The 18,949-nt window shown below is 48.4% G+C and overlaps 1 protein-coding gene across 3 annotated transcripts; it reads left to right on the forward strand.

Annotated features, from left to right (window-relative positions):
- Nucleotides 1–5,645: 5,645 nt before the first annotated feature.
- C13H5orf58 (chromosome 13 C5orf58 homolog) lies at nt 5,646–17,178 on the forward strand. Of its 3 annotated transcripts, none has more exons than XM_036013945.1 (4): nt 5,646–5,862; nt 12,258–12,330; nt 13,080–13,173; nt 16,894–17,178. In XM_036013945.1, the coding sequence occupies exons 1-4, from the start codon at nt 5,762–5,764 to the stop codon at nt 17,043–17,045; spliced, it is 420 nt and encodes a 139-aa protein (XP_035869838.1). In that variant the 5' UTR covers nt 5,646–5,761; the 3' UTR covers nt 17,046–17,178. The 3 variants fall into 3 exon arrangements, with proteins under 3 accessions (XP_035869838.1, XP_035869839.1, XP_035869840.1); XM_036013946.1 differs by having other exon boundaries at nt 5,740–5,858; XM_036013947.1 differs by lacking the exon at nt 5,646–5,862 and adding an exon at nt 9,462–10,171.
- Nucleotides 17,179–18,949: the final 1,771 nt, after the last annotated feature.

The raw sequence follows: 18,949 nt of genomic DNA on the forward strand, positions 1-18,949 counted from the left end.
GATCTCGAAGCTAGACAGTAAATATTTAAGCAACTCTCATATGGTATATACCATGTTCATAAATAATATACTATAATGGTGAAGGGTGACCTGCATACGCCACCCCCAAACATGCCTTTTTAGGCACAAGAATTATTTTAAGCTGATTGTTTTTTGAGAAACTGCAGCCCCAGAAGAAGCTATGGACACAGAGCAGAGGGTATGCTTTGGAGAGGGTCATTTACGTGTGTAAAGGAAGTCTCGATTTGTAAGCATCTCCCTCTCCGACCTGGTGAGGTTCTGCCTGAAACCTGCATCGCAAACCGTACCCTCCTTTACTGTGCTTTCCTGCTCCCTCCTTAGCTGGCCTCCTCTCCCCTCGCCTCCCCAACACTTTCCTCCTGCCTTTAGTTTAGCAGAAGATGGTATTGAAGCTGGTGGCTTGGGTCCTCTGGGGGAATGACTCAGTTTCTCAGGTCACATGAATTCATGAAGTATGCATGTTGCGAAAAACAAGACGGCAGACCCCAAATGGAGTCACTTATGTAAGCTCCATGTCATCAAAACAAGACTTCATTACATGTTGACTTCCCCAGAAATGGAATCTTAAACTGGTCAGGAATTCCCTGATCAGCAGTGGTTGGGTCATCTGCCTGGTAGACCCCCATCGTCCACTAAAGGCAAGTGACTGCAATAACCAACCCACTTCTTTTTTTTTTTTTTTTTTTTTGCCTGGTGTAACTTCCTCATTCCTGCTCTCTGCCTCTAAGTCTCTCATCTCGTTCAGCTCCTCAGAGCTCCCTTCTGTCTGCTACATTGGGTGCTGTTGATTCACAAATCATTGAATACAGCCAATACGATCTTCACAAGGTATTGGGTTGAGTTTTACTTTTTAACAATGTTAATACACTTTTTGTTTATCTGTCCTTGATTACGGGACTCTCAGCCAATAGCGTAGCAGAGCAGAGGGGTAATTATGTTTCCCCTCCTACCCGCGGCTAAACACCACCAGCTTGGGTTCAGGTTTGCCCCTGGATCCAGTTCTGCAAGTCACCAGCCCTGTGACCTTGAGCCCTTGGCTCGGCTGAAAAGCGAGCAGGGCAGTCAGGGTCTGAAGCCACGTGTCACAGGATCCCAGAGTCCTGGGTTCCTCGTGTCAAACAGGTTCGGACTGGACTGGACTGGAAGGACTGGGAAAGGTCTCTGGAATATCTTCAGGCGCCTCTGCCCCGTCTGGGCACCCGGCTGACTCAGCCGCAGCTCAGATTGCAGAGTCCTCCCACAGCCCCACGGGGCCCCAGGCCCCAGGCGGCTGCCTCCATGGCCCTTCGTCTGCCTGGGCTCCCCTACCTGTCTCTGTCTTTCATTTGTCAGAGCCGTGAATTGAGCAGGAACCAGATCCGATTTATTAATTCCATCCCAACTCCAGGATCGTACCCAGAGGCTTGGAGGCGCACACTGCAAATCACAAAGAATAAGAAGAAGAAGAATAAAAATGAGCTCTCTGTTGAAAGCTGCCATAGGGAACATCTGTCAGCTTGTCAGGGACTCCCCCCACCCCCCCACCAGAGAGCCAACTGCTTTCCTGGTTCCAGATTAAACCACAGGAGAGGAGTCAGTGACAAAGCTTTGTGACCACGTGGGGAAAAAAATCCCAGCCCCTGCCCCAGTCTTGGCTAGCCACGAACTGTTGCCCTCCTTCTCTACCCAGGCAGGGAATCGATACATGAACGCACCAGGCCCTTTGCACCGATGACGCAGTCTCCGGAAGCAGCCCCATTAAGCACAAACTCAAATTATCCCCATTTTACGCCCGAGGACGCTGCGCGCTCGGAGAGGATGTGTAACTCTGTGGTGTCTAGCCTGTCAGCTGAGGGGCGAAGGCTGAAATCCGGAGCCACGGCATTCCACAGCCCGTAGGCCTTTAACTCTCCGAGGCTGGGAGAGACTTCCAGGTCCTTTCTGAGCATCCCAGCAGAAAATCCCAATAGGTTGTCCCCTGGGGCAAGGGACAATTAAGCCGGTGGGACTGCTGCTTCCCACAGACTTCTGGGCGCTGGGCCCCTGCTGTGACTCCAGAGGGCTTCCTATCCACTCCTCAGGAGCTTCCTTGTTCCTCCTCCGAGCCAGGCACTAGACTGAGTGTGCACAGTGCAAACTCCCAGTCTAGCGGGAAAGAACGAAAAAGAGGCAAATAACTGCAAACAGGCCGGATGCAGGGAATACACTGAGAGGATGAGGGGGAGGGTGGCTAAGTCGATTCCCCCTGTGGCCTCAGAAACCCTGCAGGAGATTAGTAGGCACATGGTCTGGCCATTTCCCAGCTGAATGACCTCAAGCCCAACCCACAGCCTCACTGAGCCTCAGTTTCCTCACGTACAACGTGGAGATAATGCTATTTATTATGTGGAACGCTTGACAGTTAAATGAGATCATGTAGGACTTGCCCAACGTCCCCTTCTTCCATCATCAAGTATCTCGCCTCCCCAAGTCTGTGTGCATTCTACCTACTAAATACTTTCTAGTCTCATTTCCACCCCTGCTGCCACCCTTTCAAACCAGGCACTGCTTTCTCTCACGTGGATTCTCACATCAGACCCCCGACCAGCCTGCTTGTGTCTATCCACTCCCTCTTTCCATCCCATCTCCACCATGAAACCAGGGGCGTCTTTCCGAACCACCAGTGTGATCATGTCAACCACCACCACGCCCATCCCCCACCTGCTTAAGAGTCCTTAGTGGCTTCCCCACACGTGTTGGGAGAGACCGGAAGCCTTGGCACCACCTCCATGGGCCTGGCATGGTCCAGCCCTGTCCCCTTCTTCAGCCTCCCCCTGCCCTAGCCGCCCACTCCCTGCACTCCAGCCTGGCTGGACATTATTTCAAGCCCTCCTGTCTGCCAGGCTCTCCCTTGAGCTTGCTGTTCCCTCTGCCTGGGAGGCCCTTTTTCCTGATCTCCACCAGAATGTCCCTTCCTCCAGGAAGCCCTCCCTAAAAGTTTCCTCCCACAAGTCACATTCCCCACCATGACATCCATCCTTCCTGGATAGTGCCTAATTAGGTTGTCACTTCACCTGTATTTGTGCCGTTTATGGGTTCCAGCCCACCTCCTCCCCCAGACCACATGCTCTGGGTTAGCAAGAAGCCTGTCGGATTATACTCCCTGCTCTATGCCTAAAACTCGGTGTCTGACAGATGAGAAAATCAAGAAAGATTGGTTACATGAATAAATGCAGGCACTCAGTACATTTTTAAAAATGCACATTCTCCATGTTGCTCGCCTAGGGTGCGTTCAAAAACATTTCCCTTTGTTTTGTTGCTGTTTCAATGAAATAAACAGTTTGTCAGGGTCCTTGATAGTGTAGGCTTTTAGAATTTTCTCCCTGTATGAGAAATAGTCGGCAGAGGGCCCCAGAGGAGCAATTATTGAAGTCAAGACAGAGAAAAGAGTGGCGGGAAGACCTCAGGCCTGTCTCCACATCTGCCTGTCCTTGAGCCGCTCAGCGAGAATACCAGCAGCATAACGTAGTGAGGCTCTGGCCCTCCAGGCCCCAAATTCCTCTGATCTGGCCTCAGGGAACACAGCCATGCACAGGGCAGCAGAGCAGAGCCCTGAGCAGATCCCTTTAACAGCGACCCACCGCTGGCTCCTTGATTTGTCAGTTTCACGCCGATGAATTTGTAATCAAGAGCTGGCACTGTCCGGGGGCGGGGGGGGGGAGTGTTGCACAGTGTCAGGGGAGATCCGCTTTCTTTGGGGCCACTATTCATGTGCCAGTCAGTAGTTTCATTTCCATTTTAATTTTCAGAGCATCTGCCCCTCAGCAACGCCAAGCCTGTGGTTTGGAATCCGTGGCTCTGTTGCGCGTTTGCGCTCTGTGCTTGCTTGTAATTGACAAATTTAAATTCTGGTCATATTTCATTTATTACACAGACCCGGGGAAAAAATCCTCGGCGAAAACCTAATTACGGCGAAAGCGCCACGAGGTAATTGCTGTGCAAGAACTCCAGCAGCGGCAGGGCTGAATATTTCATCCGCCCATAAAACGATTATGCTGACAAGACTCTGAAAAATAATAAAATCTGTTTAATAAAAGAGAAGCCAAATATCAGTGTTTTTACACACAAAGTATTAAAACATCCTTCATTTTGGACAGATCCTGAGTCATTTGATTCTTATTCAAATGATGATCCACAGCCAGGATAGTTTTTTAGCGGTTTTTTGTTGTTGTTGTTGTTTGGTGGTTTTTTTTTTTAAATCAGAGACCAGAGTTTCATAATCTTGCCCACGCCACACAGGCTGCTTTGAAGCTGTCAGTCTGGTGGCTGCCTCCTAGAGCAGCTGTGAAATCACTTCTTAGATCTTTGGTCTGTGCGCAGAATCAGAAAACAGGGCTGAGTAGGGGATTTCCAGTGTTCAGAGCGCTGTGGTTCATCCACATTCTCCTGAGACAGCTCGGGGCTGTCCCTCCTCCAGGGGCTGAGGAGCCTGCAGCTGTCTGGGCTTTGCTGAGAGTCCCACAGAGAGGCAGGTGCCGACACACACCTCGGTTTCTTTGACTCTCCAGGGTGCCACTGTAATAGCCCAACTTGCCCATTTTGTAAGACCTATTGAGCGTCTACTATGTGCAAACAAAAAGGCTAGGAAACAGAAGAAATAAAGACCTAAATTAGGAAGAACCTGAAGCTGGAAGGTCCACCTGCTTCCTCCCACCTCCAAGAATCAAGCAGATACTCACTGAGTCTGTTTGCTGCGATGCTGCGGGGCTGGGGCCGGGGGCAACGCTTTCCTCTCCTAAATGAACCTTAAGTGGATCTGATTTATGCTTGAAAATTGCACACACAGTCTATTATATGTAATACACATATATGTGTATAACTTTAAAGAACAACTAAATTCTGGCATCAGAAGCCATTAAGATAAGTTTCCACTGTGGTCATCCATTTGAGGTGTGTAGAAGATGCCAATGGAGCTGTAAGTCAGTGCCATGGTCCTCAAAGTGCGGCCCTCGGTCCTCGGAGGTGAAAATGGGAGGAGGAGGAATTTAAAAGGCAGGTTCAAGGAGCCCCAGCACCCCATCAGAGTCACGGGGCCGGGCCCAGAACCTGCATGTTCCCAAACTGCCCAGGAAACTGTGCATTAGAATATTTGAGAGTCTCTGCTTTAACGTGATTGATGTGGTACCACCCTGAGAAATGCCCTGGAGAGTTTAAAATACAGAGAAGAGGGTTGGGACTAAAGTTACAGCTGGGCTGAATAAATGAATGCAAAGAAATAAAATCACCCATAAATCTCCCTTCGCAGAGATAACCATCGTTAACATTTTGGTGAATATTTTTCCCAACTTGCTCATAGGCACCTATACATTTTTTTTTTCATTATAAAAGGTGAGCGCACACTGATAGTCCATTGTAACTGACTTCCTGAACCTAATACGTTTTTTTCCTAAAGACGCTCGTTTTTCATTGCATGGCTGGCTGATGAGGGCGAGGCATGAGAGTTAGGGGCAGTGTCCAGAGGGAGAAACATGTGATCAGAACCTATTTCTTTAATAAACAGGGGAAGTCTTGTTGGGGGAACAGAAGGCTGATATGTTAGAATTAGAAACATATTTTATTTGGGGACAGAAGGTGTGCTCTGATTGGTGGACCGCTGAGAATAAACACAACGGGTGTCCTGAGTGCGCCCAGCTGGGTGAAGGCATTTTCTGAAAAGCCAGCTGCAAACAGTTTTCGGGCAAACGGGCAGAGCAAGCGACTGTCCCAAGCAACACCACGTTGAATGTTGCCAGCTCTCGTCCATCTGTCTTCTCAGAGACTCAGCTTCTGTCTTGCGTCGTGGGAATGTCGAAGGAAGAAGGGAGCCACATCCTGGCGCAGTGAGTACAAGCATTTTATTGTTTTGGACTTCCAGTTGGAAAATGTCCCTATCCTCCTGGCTTCCGTACCTACTGAATCTATATACACACCTCAGACTGCTTGCTTCTCTTTTCACGGTTGAAGTGTTCTGGGCATAGGGTTGCCAGATCTAGCAAATAAAAGTACATCAGGATTCTGAGTTGAATTTAAATCTTAGATAAACAAATTAATATTTTATATATGGATGTGTCAGACAATATTCAGGACATACTTATAGTAAAAAAAAATCTGTTGTTTACCTGAAATTCAAATTTAACTGGATATCCTATATTTTATCTGGCAACTCCACTTGGGTAGCTTCCTATTTTGTTTTTTATTTTTTAAAGGTTTATTTATTTATTTTTAGAGAGAAGGGAAGGGAGGGAGAAAGAGAGGGAGAGAAACATCAATGTGTGGTTGCCTCTCATGTGCTCCTAACTGGGGACCTGGCCCGCAACCCAGGCATGTGCCCTGACTGGGAATCAAACTGGCGACCCTTTGGTTCACAGCCCACACTCAATCCACCGAGCTGCCAGGTCCTGTAGCCAGCGGCCAGGGCTGTAGCTTCCTATTTTAGAGGGAAATGTTGATACAGAACTCTAATTTCCTTTCCCACCCCTCTTTCCCCAAGCCTCACTGAGAAATAGTTGACTTATAAGATTGGGTAAGTTTAAGCTGTACAACGCGATGATGAGATATGTGTACATATTGTGAAATGTTAACCACAATAAGGTTTAGTTACCACATCCTTAACCTCACGCGATCGCCCTTCTGTTGTTATTTGTTGTTGTTGTGGAGAGAACCTTAAAGCTCTATTCTCACAGCAACTTTCAAGTATACAATCTGGTATTAACCATGGCCACCACGCTGTATGTCAGACCTCTGGAACTTATTCGTCTTTTTTTTTTTTTTAACATTATGTTGGAGACCCTTCGTTAGAGGGAGATATATTTCTTTGTAAGATTTATTTATTTATCTATTTTTAGAGAGGGAAGGGAGGGAGAGAGAAAGAGAGCGAGAAACATCAATTTCCGGTTGCTGGGGGCCGTGGCCTGCAACCCAGGCATGTGCCCTGGCTGGGAATTGAACCTGCAACACTTTGGTTCACAGCCCACGCTCAATCCACTGAGCTACGCCGTCCAGGGCTGGAACTTACTCATCTTATAATTGGAAGCTTGGACCCCTTGCCCATCGTCTCCCCAACTTCCCCACCTCTCGGTCTCTGGCAACCACACTCTACTCTCTGTTTCTAGAAGGTCAGTGTTTTTACATGTCACACATAAGTGAGGTCATGCAGTACTTGCGTGTCTCTGACTTGTGTCAGTGCACCATGGCCTCATGTTCCGTCCATGTAGTCACAAATGGCAGGATTTTCTTCTTTTATAGATTTTCTTAATTAGAAGGGGAAAATATTTTAGTTAACGCAGTGAGCAATTTGGATTTTCGTGGACCACATCTTTCTATAGTTCGTAAGAGTTTCTTCCAGAGAAAAAGAGAACGACTCTGCCCAATGTAACACCAGCTCCTTGAAGAAGACAGTGGGCAGGGAATCCAACTTCCAGTTTAGACCACAGTGGCAGAAGTCACGGGCCTTCAGGCTTCCTGCACGTGATTGGCTCTGGGAAAAGCAGAGCTCTGGCATGTGGGAATTTCCTTGATCTTTCCCACACTCATCAAGCTCTGTAGGTAATGACCCAAGCACGTGCTCCTTACCTCCCAAGCCTGCGTCCCCCAGGGTTGTACAAAGCGATGTTCAGAGGCTGCTGGTGCTCCAGCAGGAAGCCAGTCCCTGGGCACAGAGACCGGTAGTCCCCATTGATGAGGAGCAGGGGGAATACGCCAGTGGGAGCTCTGAGAGCAAGAGGAAGATGTGAGATAATTCAATCAATTGGTTTTCCTGGAAAGGAAGACTTTATGTGAAGAATTTGTAATAAAACTAACCGAGGCACGTACACCCGGGTCCATAAAATGCTTAATCACCTTGTTGTTCTGTAACAGCTTTTCTCTTTATGGGAGAATTTGCCAGCTTTTTAATTTCCTTTATTTGATTAACATTAGAATTAACTGCTACAACCTGTGTCGGGCTCCAGCAAAGTGTTGTATTTGGAAAATTATTAAGGGAGATAGATTTTTTTTTTAGGGCCTCATCTGTAACAGCCTCAAGTCTTAAGTAGCAGCTCATGCTTTTAAAGTTGTATTTTCTCAGGGGGATAAAAAGGAATCTGTGTTTCAGGAGGAAAAATACCACATAAGTAGTCGTCATCGCTTCAAGACATTTTTATGGAGAAAAATATGTTATTACAATCAGTTTTTCTAAGGCCAGATCTCTTTTTTTACTCCCGCCTATAACACTTATTTAAAATCAACACAGAGTCGAGTCTCCTTTTTTTTAAAAAAAAGTGTAATGATGATTTCTCCCAAATTACAGCGGTTTGAATATCTACTCATAAAAGGTCATCAGCACCCTGGCTGGGTCAAGTTCTAAAGTCCCGCGAACAGAATCCTAACAGGCAGGTGGTTGAGCTCAAAGCTAGGGCCGCAAACTCAGGCAGGACCCTGTGAACGGGTTCGGTGTGACAGGGAGGATGGGGCTCCGGAGACCAGCCTCCGCCCCGGCCTGGCCCCATCATCACCGATTTTCCAGGTTCTCGGTCTTAATGCTCTCTCCACCTACCCACTTTTTTCCACCCTACTTCTCTTAAACACCTTCTTTTCTTCTGCTGTTACCTATGGGGAGTTTCCAACGACACATCTAATAGGATCCTGCAGATCTGAGGCAAAGTTTTAACTCGTTTGCATCAGCATGGAGGATTAAAAAAAAAAAGACGCCCTCAATAAGAGTTCAGTTAAGCTTGTCTTATTCTGAAATTATTACGATATTCCTTCTTTTTCCTTCTGTGTCCCCCCCTTGTTTTTTTTTATGTTAGTTATCCCTGCTTTTATAAAACAGTGATGGCAGTTGTTTTTGCTTTTGTGAATGTCTTCAATTCCCCCTCTGTCTGTCACACCGTGTTTCCACGTGTGTGTGTGTGTGAGTATCGGTTGTTGTTGAAAAGTTCAGTGATCTGGGAACCCCTAACCATCACGGAGCCGTGCGGAACTATTTTGCTGGCTCAGGAGATTGCATCCCTGTTCTGGAGACAACCGGGCCCAGAGAAGCTAAGGCTCTGGAGTCGCACAGACAGGATCTGCTGCTGGCTCTTGTGCCCCAGAGCAGGCACCGAACCCTCTGAGCCTCAGCTTCATTTTCCATGTAACTGGGCTGGTCATGGCGACCTCACAGGGTTGTCAGGACAGGAGGGCTTCTAACACAGCATGTGACTTACCATGAATGCTCCAACAGTGTGTCTTCTGACCGTCTGTGCCTCTTTTTCCTCCCTTCCTCAGCTCTTGAAGGATTAGAAGAAAGATGCTCAGCGCACGCATCAGAAACAAGAAAATGCAAGAGTCTGACCCTAGCAAGTGTGCACAGGTAAAATGCTGAGGGAGGGAAGCACTGGCGGAGAGGGACAGGGACAGGACCATAGAGCTGGGTAGGGCTGTTTCGGGAAGGCTCCCTCCAGGATTGCAGTTTTGAATGAAAGGCGTCCACAGAGCACTGCAAATGAAGGAGACTTAGGAAGAGATGGGATATTGGAGAGCACATGATCTTAGGTTCTGCAAAGGATGGGACAGACCTATCCCACCAGGGGTGTGAGTGATGATGGTTTTATATGATACACAGGTGCTAAAAATCACGTAATCACACAGTGCGAGGTGTTCCTTCCCAATTCTTGCAGTCCTGATTACATCAAGAAGCGAGTTTCAGTTTCTGACAGACTCCCTTTAACCTTTCTCTAACACGCAATAAAAACCCATTTTAACAAAGCAGAGCAGGCCGCAGGATCATAGCCATTAATAGGCGAGAATATCCTGATGATTAAAAGTAATGTTTTATTTTCATGGTTTTTATCTTTCTTGTGACCTTCTGTTTATATCTTCTTCCATTTACATTGGTGATAGAAAGCTTTTCCAGTAGACTTAAATGTTAAAAGGAAGTAAATTTAAAATATGCAGGTAATAATGAAATAGTTGATGCACAGTGGCTCCATAGCGAATGAAATTTAGGACACACTGATCTAGACCATTCCTTTTACGAGGAAGCAGATGGGGAAACTGAGGTTCAGAGAAAGAAAGGTTCCCTCTTCTAAGCTTCCATGGCTGGCTATCCTGAGGACTGATGCTCAGCTCTCCCCCGTGCCTCCTCACCTGTCTGACTCTGCACCAGACAACAAATTCTTGTGCTAAACTGAAGGTAACGGGACATAAACTAAACACCAGGCTACGTGCTGCTGGTTGTCCAGAAGGGACTGGTTCCCGAGGCTGGTGTGCGTTGCCAGGGAGGATCCGAGAAGGCCAAGACTGGCCTAGAACCTGATACCGGCGGGTGAGCACCTCCTGGAGGTGGACGCCTGTCCCAAGGGTGCCCAGGAAAGTCTCTGAGCTAGACGCAGAGGGGCTGGTGGCGGAGACTCCTCCTGGGATCCAGCCAAGATGGCTGCAGTACCAGTGTCTCTATTTAGCAAGAAACGGCTAAATATCTCTGACCTCATCTGTGCTCTGCTCATCTGGAAAAACACAGAGTGGTGACAATAGCCCTCATTTGTCGGGCATATCGTCTGCCAGCCCTTTTTGATGCACTAGAACACGGGAAGGCAGTTATTTTTATCTGCACAGGGCAGATGAGGACATTCGAACCCTGAGTGCACTTCCCAGCCTCTCCAGAGCTACACAAGGGATGGAGTAGGATTCAGACCCCAGCGCTTTCAGTCCCGAGTCTGACCCTAACTGCACTCCTATCTGGACAAAATTAAATGCAGCCAAGGCCTGCAAAAGCATCTAGCACAGCGCCGGATAACTAACAGGCAGGGCAGCACCATTCCCACCAGCCACTTTCAGCCAGGAATCTAGAACCTTCACCACAGGGGGCCTTGACTGGAACTACAACTCCCAGATTGCACTGGGCAGAGGAGCTGGCCAATCACCAAGCGAAGTCTCACTGTTACCGCCAGCTTGCCCCACCCCGCAACCAGAGCTTCTGTGACCTTTGACCTGTCGGGTTGTGACTTGAACCGGAAGTGGGCCTGCCTCAGTTGTTCCGGGTGGGTAAAGGTTGTTGAAATTCCAGGTGGTCTCAGGGGCCATCTTTAGCCCGAACTAGTGGGCGTCGAGGACCGGACCGGAACTCAGCAATGGAGGCGGAGGCGTCCGGCACAGCTGTTGCTGGACGGAGGTAGGTGCTTCCGGCATGGCTGTGGCTGGGCAGATCTCGGCAGGGCCTACGGTGTCCCGCAGGGTCGCGTGGAGGGCGGTTGTCCGGAAGGGACTGGCTCCCGAGGCAGGTGTGCATTGCCGGGGAGGCTCCGAGAAGACCAAGACTGGCCTAGAACCTGACACCGGCGGGTGAGCGCCTCCTGGAGGCCGACGCCTGTCCCGAGGGCGCCCCGGAAAGTCTCCGAGCTAGACGCATAGGGGCGGGTGGCAGAGACTCCTAGAATCCAGCCAAGATGGCTGCCGCGTCAATGTCTCTATTTGGCCAGAAACCGCTGAACGTGTCTGACGTCATCAGTACTCTGCTCATCTGCAGAAATGGAGATAATAGCTGTCATTTGTCCGGCACAGCGTCTGCCAAGCCCCGTGGGTCTGGGAGCCCGAGGGGATACCGAAGCTGCCTAGGGTTCCATTTCCAGGCCCCGAGTGGTGGCCAGACGGGCCCCCAAAGACCGGGGGCTCTGTGCGGGTGTCACTTGGGCCGGGAAGGAGGGTCCGGCCGGTAGAGCGTGGGCTATGGGGTAACAGTTACCGGCAGGGTGTGGGCCGAGTGTGCAGTGCCTCCTGGCTGTGGGTCGGGCAGGGGTCTCAGCCTCTGAGCTCACTCGTCCCTCTGCCCCAAAGCCCGGGGTCTGCTTCCTGCCTCCTGGTATGAGCTCCATGCCGGCCTCAGCCGCCATGTCTTTGATTAATGGCCTGGCCAAGCTCCGTGGGGGAGGCTCAGGGCAGCCCTGGCCGTTCTCCAGGCCAGTGGGGTTTTGCTGCTGACCCCACCCACCCATGGGGGATTGAGAGTCCTGGGTGGCCCGACCCCAGACTGGGAGGGTCAGCTTCCTCGGACAGTTCTCTATTTAGTTTTTACTTCTTTCTTTTCTCTTTAAATTAATTTTTACATGCCACGTACCCCCTTTATTTTTGTGTCCTCTTTCCTTTCCCCTTAGACCTGAATCTTTTGGGGGCGCCACACCCACAAGAGCCGCCACTTCCTTATCAGCGCGAGGGGCTTATCCGTGGATGCAAAGTGTGTTTTATAGGTTGTCCTGAAGAGGAACTTTGTATTTCCTTGACAGTGGCTCCGAAGTGCGGGAGAGAAATAGGATCAGTCCCTCTGGCTCAGGAAAAGGTGGAGGCAAGGAAATAAAGGTTGGTTTTTCACGATTTTGGACAAGTCACATAACTGCTTGGTAACTGGCCGGCTTTCCCATGGCCAGGTGCTGTGTGTGCGGCCTGGGGTTCATTTCTCAAGCTGTTTGCAGAGAATTGAATGGCTGAGGTTGGTTTCCAGTGACCCACCTCTGCATTTGTTTCTGACACAGCTGTGTAAGTATATGTACTATATATACAACGCTGTAACATGTGGATGTATGGATTTCAGTTGACCGATATTCAAATGTGGAATTAGGTTGCCCTAATTCCCTTAGCTAACATAGTAGTGGTTATTTTGCCATCCTCTCAGTCAATGAGTTATAATGGAATCTTATCTTGAATTTTCCTATCTATTTAAAGAAATTGTGCATGGACCTTGTCACTCAAGAACAAGTTGGATTAAGACCCTGACTGAGAGGAGGTCTAACATGGTTGCTCAGTTGTGAGGCAGTTTGTAAGTGCCAGGCTTTCTGGGAAGGGGACCTCTGCACTTCCATGGCGAGGGCCCCACCTTGTGGGTACAGTCTGATCACAGGGGGAACCTCACCCTAAGAATTCCAGGGGGTGGTGTTTTCAGTTGATGCTTCCTTATGTTAGAACTTGAACCCCTTAACAAAGACTATGATTTCACAGTTATTTCAGTTCTGAAAAAACAGACTGTCCTTTTAGAAGTACTGAAAATATGAGTATTTTAATGTACATAAATACTTCTGGTTTATATATTCTTATTTCTCTTTTAAAATCAGATGTTGAAGAATGATGTTGCTGGCCATAAGCTAAATGTGGAAGCCATAATCAAAAATATTAATACAATTTCTTTGGAGTTGAAGAAGATGAAAGGTAAGCAGGGAATCACTACGTTAAAATGTTTGCATGTTACGGTTATAAAATAAACAGTGTATTTCCAGGGCCAGTCCATCCCTGACCAGACATTCCCTGTGCCGAGGGACTCCCTGTCTCAGCAGTCCACCTGTTACACTTGAAGTTGCTCCTAATGGACTAGCTGAATCTGTGCCCCGTTCCTTTCAGCCCCGGTCCTACTGCTAACCTTGAAAACTGCACTGATTATGTAGTTCTTCTGACAGCTTTCGGATATTTGAAAATAGTTGTGAGGCCTACATCTACCTGTAAAAAAATACCAACCTAACATGGCTTATACACTAAGAAACGTAACAAGAACTAAGGTGGGGTGGCCCTAAAGGTAATTCAGAGTTTTAAAGACTTCGTTGGGGACTGGGCACTCTCATTATTTTTACTTTGTTCCCCGCTTCTCGTGGTCATTGCCTGCAGACATGGCCAGGTACAGACAGATGCCATCTCTGCCTGTGTCTGCCCACGTTAGCCTTTCCCAGTTCCCTCCAGCACTTGCCCCTTTCCTTTCATTGGCCAGATTTGCATCACAGGCGTGCCTCTGCAGTAGCAGCAGCTGCCACCACCAAGGGGAACAGGGCTGCCAGACCAGCTTACACCAGTCAGAGCCCACTGCTGAGGCTGGGGAGGAGAGGACCACCACAGAGGGAGACAAACTGTCACGGAGAAGAGGAGGAGGGTGGGGGCTCGCAGTCAGGCACTGGATAGTGAGGGCTGCTTGTGCTGTGTCTGCCCGTTCCTCCCGGGGCAGCATGTCCCAGGCTTGGCTCCGGGAACCCTGCTGTCTCACGGGTGTTAGCAGTTGGTGTGCAGCACAGATGGGGCCCACGTGCTCGGGATCATATCGCTCGGGAAGTGCAGCATGCTCTAAATTTCCCTCACAGATTCACAGCAAGCATTGAAAAGGCACTGAGGAGTCTGGTGTAAAGAAATCCAGTTAGCTGTGTTTAATTCATCATCTCTAAAGCCACTCTCAACTCTACAGCGGGGATTATCTTTCTAAAATGTAAATCTGCTGAAAACACTCCTCGGTTCACTGTTGTCCTCCAGATAAAGTCTGAACCTCCCTGAATGGACTGTAAAACCTCTTGAGATCAGGCCCAGGATTTTTTCCTGGCGTGTTCTGTGCTCTGACCATGCTGACCTGGGTGCGTATCTGCACACTGGGTCTTTGTGCATGTGGCTGGACACGTGCACCGCCTTCTGACATGCCCACCGCTGCACCCCGGCTGCCCCCCCTCCCCAGGGTGAGCCGCTGCCGACTGTACGCTGTCAGTTGTGATCACTTCGGCTGGGAAACTCCTTCAGGCCATCATGCTTTATCTTGTCTGCCTTTCCATGTCACCTCTCACAGTGTGTTGTGACTACACGTTTACCACCTTTTCCTACCCTGCTCAGCTGTAAGCTCTCTAAAGGTATTCCTAGCAGTTAACACAGTACATGGATAGAATAGGTTCTTGGAAAATGTCTACTAAATGCATAACTGGTTCTGGGTGCTCATAGTCATATATAACTGAGATGCTTTAGATTCCTCTCAAATTTGATTTACTGTTCTAGCTTGCGGATTATTTTTTCATGAAGTAAAATAGAAATGATAAACATGGTGCATGTGTTCCTGGAAAGTTTTGGGGTACGTCATCCAGTGAGGCTCTAAGGGACTTGGAGACTTTGAAGGTCAAATGGACACTGTTTACCCCCACCCCCAAATAATGTCAGTAGATACCACTTATAATATTTACCATAATCCAGATACTCTTCTGAGAGTTCTGCATCCCTGGACTCAATTGTCATAGCAACCCCACGCGGTAGGAAGTAGTACCATTGCATTCAGACACAGGAACAGACATGGAGCAGTTAACTAACTTCCCTAGGGACAAATGCTAGTCACTGGTAGACCTGAGATTTAAAGTAATTTTAAACAGACAAAATCTATTATAAGACAAAGAGGTCTCAAAAAGTGTTAACTACAACCCAGAAAGCAAATGGAAGCAGAGAAGCTTGAACCCTGACGTCCACACATCTGCACTGTGAGCTGGCTGGGTAACACCAAGAAATAGCTCCAAAGACCCAACACGTCATGGCACCAGAATCCTTTGGAAGTTGGGGTGAAGGTGGAGCAAAGGATGGGAGGACTGGTTAAATGCTGGTTTCAGAAGTTAGAGAGCCCGAGGTCTCTTTCCCCCTCTGCTTAACTGGGCAGCTGTTTCTCTGGGACAGGGGACACCAGGCTTATTCCCTGGGCAGGCAGAGCAAGGGGTCTCTGGCTGGAGCCACCAGCCACGAGGTGGCGGGGAGAGCGGTGTGCTAAAAATGAGGGCATTAAGACCAAGTTTACCTCCAGCCTCCTCTTCCCACTTGGCTCCACAACACTGACAGCCCAATTTATATCCTCAAGCAGATTCCTCTTCCAGGAGTATGCGCAGCCTAAAAGACCCAGAAGTGCTGGTAGCACAGGATTCCCCAAGAAAATACCCAGTCAGATCACTCCACAGTACAGACTCCCATGGGCATAGAGCTTCCAGCTACCTTCACAGCGAGCGCCACGGCCTCAGCGTGGGCAAAGGCGGGGGCTCGGCAGGCCGTCCGAGGAGAGCGTTTAATGCGAGGGGCAGACACAGAACCAGCACACAGACCCAGTCAGGGGGCGGGAACTCCAAGAAATCGTCACTAATGCCTGGGGGGGCGGTGGGGGGAGAAGATCCTGTGTCCATGAACAAGGAATGTAAAACTACAAAAACAATTAGAGAACAGAAGGGAGCTCTTGGCAATTAAAAGTGTGATCATGGAAATAAACTCGACAGAAAGGTTTAGAGACGAAGATGAAGGAAATCCCCTGCAGGGGTGTCCAGCCTCCTGGTGTGTCTGGGCCGCACATTAAATGCAGTGTGACACATAATCACAAAATAAATCTCGCAATGTGTTAAGTGAATTTACGATTTTGTATTGGGCCAGATTCATAGCCATCTTGGGCCACATGTGGCCCATGGGTTGGACACCCCTACAGAGAATACATAAGAAGGGAAATGTCATATTATACAACTCGGCTGTGAAGAATATTTATGTAATCAAAAATTTTAAATATTAACTGTTGACCTGGCAAAAATTGTACTCAAGTATATCAGGGATAGCATGAGTGAAAGAGTTATATATTAACCTTCTGTAATCAGAACTGGATAGATAACTAAAATTGAAAAAAACTAAGCATGTCATTTAGAGAGATGGAGGTAATACCAGCCCCCACCTCAAAAAAAAAAAAAAAAAAGAAACGAAACTTCACAGACACGAAAAACAAAAGGAGTTGAAGAAACGTGGTTGCTTTTGGGAGATAAAGCTGCCGGGTTTTGTGCCGTGCCTCACGGGCCTGTGTAACATTCCATCCCGTGTGCATGTGTAACGTGTAAAAGCAGTGAGTCTTCCAAACTGGAACTCAGATTTGCACAAATCAAGCTGCAGGCTGGTAAGCCAGCTGACAAGTTGGGCTACAGAACCCTGCTGGTAAGTTTTTGTCACCCTGCTTTGTAGGACATACATTTGGCTTGGGGTCACAGTGAGCACACCCAAGTTGTGGTTTGGTCCGTGGTCACTCAGAAGAAAAGTAAACCAAGAACCAGGAAATGGCTACCGGAGGAATACTGGTTGTCTGAACGTGCGTGCTGCGTTATATGACACCCTCTCGTTTTGTTTACACAGAGCTCTCCCAGCTGCTGCTGTGTGACCTCACCCTGCATTTTACTCGTCCTGGGAAGACAGAGGACTTCAGGGAAACAGTAGGAAGCAGCAGCCCCTTCGAAGCGTTTACAATATCAGATGTAGCCCTTGCTTCTAACAGTGTTCCCCCCTAGTTTCTTACTTGTCTGCTGTGAATTTATAACTGTGTTGTTGAATTAACAGATATCTGGGAGAACTGAGTTTACTAACGTATTTAATATAACGTAAATATTGTTGAGTTGAAAATAATCATTTCATGTTCCTGAAGGCTGGTTTATTGTTGCTTTAATAGTTCAAAGAATGGTTAATTGATTTCACGAACGACAAGTGTAATTGGCCGTGTGGCACCGCTCATCCTTTACCTTGTGCTTGGATTTGGCTCCCGCTGAGAGTCACTAAATTTCAAATGGATGGTGAGTTTATACGAGTAAGATCTCTCCTGGTAGCAAGCGCCAAAAACGACTTCAGCCTGCTGAAGCACATGTAGGGTTGTTTGACTTGGCAGTCCTTGGTTGGACTGGGTGTCAGGGGCACCACTGACTGATCTGCTGTCTGTGTCCTGGCTCTGGCTCTGGCTCTGGCTCTGGGCTGTGGCCTCGCCCTCGCCTGTTACGGACTGGTTTCCCCCGAAAGACCCAGGGGTAGGGGCATGGCAGCGGACGCCTCCAGGTGTACAGACAGACAGCTCTGGGTGTTCAGCTCCCCGGAGAAGAGAGATCCTCGGGTTCAGCCTCTGTGTTTCACATTCCAGAGGAGGACACCAGCTTCGGTTAAGATGTTGAGCCCTGAGCAAGGTCCTAAGCAACTATGATCGGTGAGGCTGGGTCCTATGCCAGGTCTGTGGCCAGCGGTGGGGAGACCCCGCCAGAAGAAGGGGCTGCCGCTGCCTGAGAAGGGGGGAGAGAATGCCAGCCATAAAAACCGCCAGGCGCTCTGGCTGATTGCAGTCACAGCAGCGGGCCAGCTTTCATTTCAGGGCGCCTCATCCTAAAACCTCCCACTTGCTGTCTCTTTCCACCAAAGGAAACTCAAAGTAATAGGCTTTCATTCACCATGTAAACAGGATTTGCTACCAAATAGTTGCTTGAAAATCTACCGTATCCTTCATTTTAGATATTTTCGCACACAAAGGATAGAATACTGTGAAGCAGGACACAAGGTCTGCCCCTCCGTAACAGAACGTAACATGTTTGCTCTGCTCACTGCCCAGGACCCAGCTCAGTATTTAACACACTGAGTAAACGCGAGTTTTTCAGCTGCAGCACGTCCGAGTTCTGGGCTCTACACTGAGAGCTGGTGAGGATGAAGGTTTGTGAGACATCACTGTTACCATCATCGGTTAAAAGTGTCTACATACTCATCATAGGAAATGGTCCGATTTAACCCGGTGACTTTCTAGGTCCTTCCGTGTGCTAGTACCTTATGAAAATGAAATAGCAAGACATACTTTGCCACTCTGAAAACTTGCAGATTAAGCAGAGAAGCCAACGATTTTTGTTCATAGCAGTGGTGGAATAACAACCAAGGGCCCAAAGGGTAAAACCTAAAGGACCCCTGATGGCCTGCTGCTTGTTCCTGAGTGAGGTCTGCAGCTGAGGAAGGAGCTGAGCTGCTCTGCGGGATTTGTAAGCGCTTCTGGGGAGGAGGAGGAAAGGAGCTTTAGGACAGAGTTGTCGGGGGACAAAAAGAGGTGGAAGAGAGGTTATCTGGCCGGAAACTTGGGTCAGGGTTTCCTGTGTGCGTGCATTCTTTCCATCTTCCCAGGAGACTCTGGTAAAATCTACACCGTTTGAGTGGAGGTGGGATGGGGTGGTTGAGACGTAATGGGCTTACATCCAGGTGTGTTTGATGCCAAAACCTCCTCTCTAAAACGTTTTCTTTTGGTATTTTTAGTTTAAATTTGCTTTAAAACAAAAATACAATAGTACGGACTAAACAGTGAGGTCAGGCAAGTTTTTAGGAACCCAAAAGTAAAGCAGAAGGCAAATTTTAATTTCAGGAAGTTATTCCAACATGTATTTATGTTTTCATAAAAAAG

Source organism: Phyllostomus discolor, chromosome 13 (genome assembly GCF_004126475.2).
Source record: "Phyllostomus discolor isolate MPI-MPIP mPhyDis1 chromosome 13, mPhyDis1.pri.v3, whole genome shotgun sequence".
NCBI classification, from domain to species: Eukaryota; Metazoa; Chordata; class Mammalia; order Chiroptera; family Phyllostomidae; genus Phyllostomus; species Phyllostomus discolor.

Bases quoted from the DNA above. Each gene is read 5' to 3' on its own strand.
- C13H5orf58 (XM_036013945.1), top strand. From the start codon at position 5,762: ATGTTGCCAGCTCTCGTCCATCTGTCTTCTCAGAGACTCAGCTTCTGT. The intron at 12,331-13,079 runs GTTGGTTTTTCA...TTTTAAAATCAG, and splicing joins GTGGAGGCAAGGAAATAAAG to ATGTTGAAGAATGATGTTGC. The intron at 13,174-16,893 runs GTAAGCAGGGAA...TTGTTTACACAG, and splicing joins GGAGTTGAAGAAGATGAAAG to AGCTCTCCCAGCTGCTGCTG.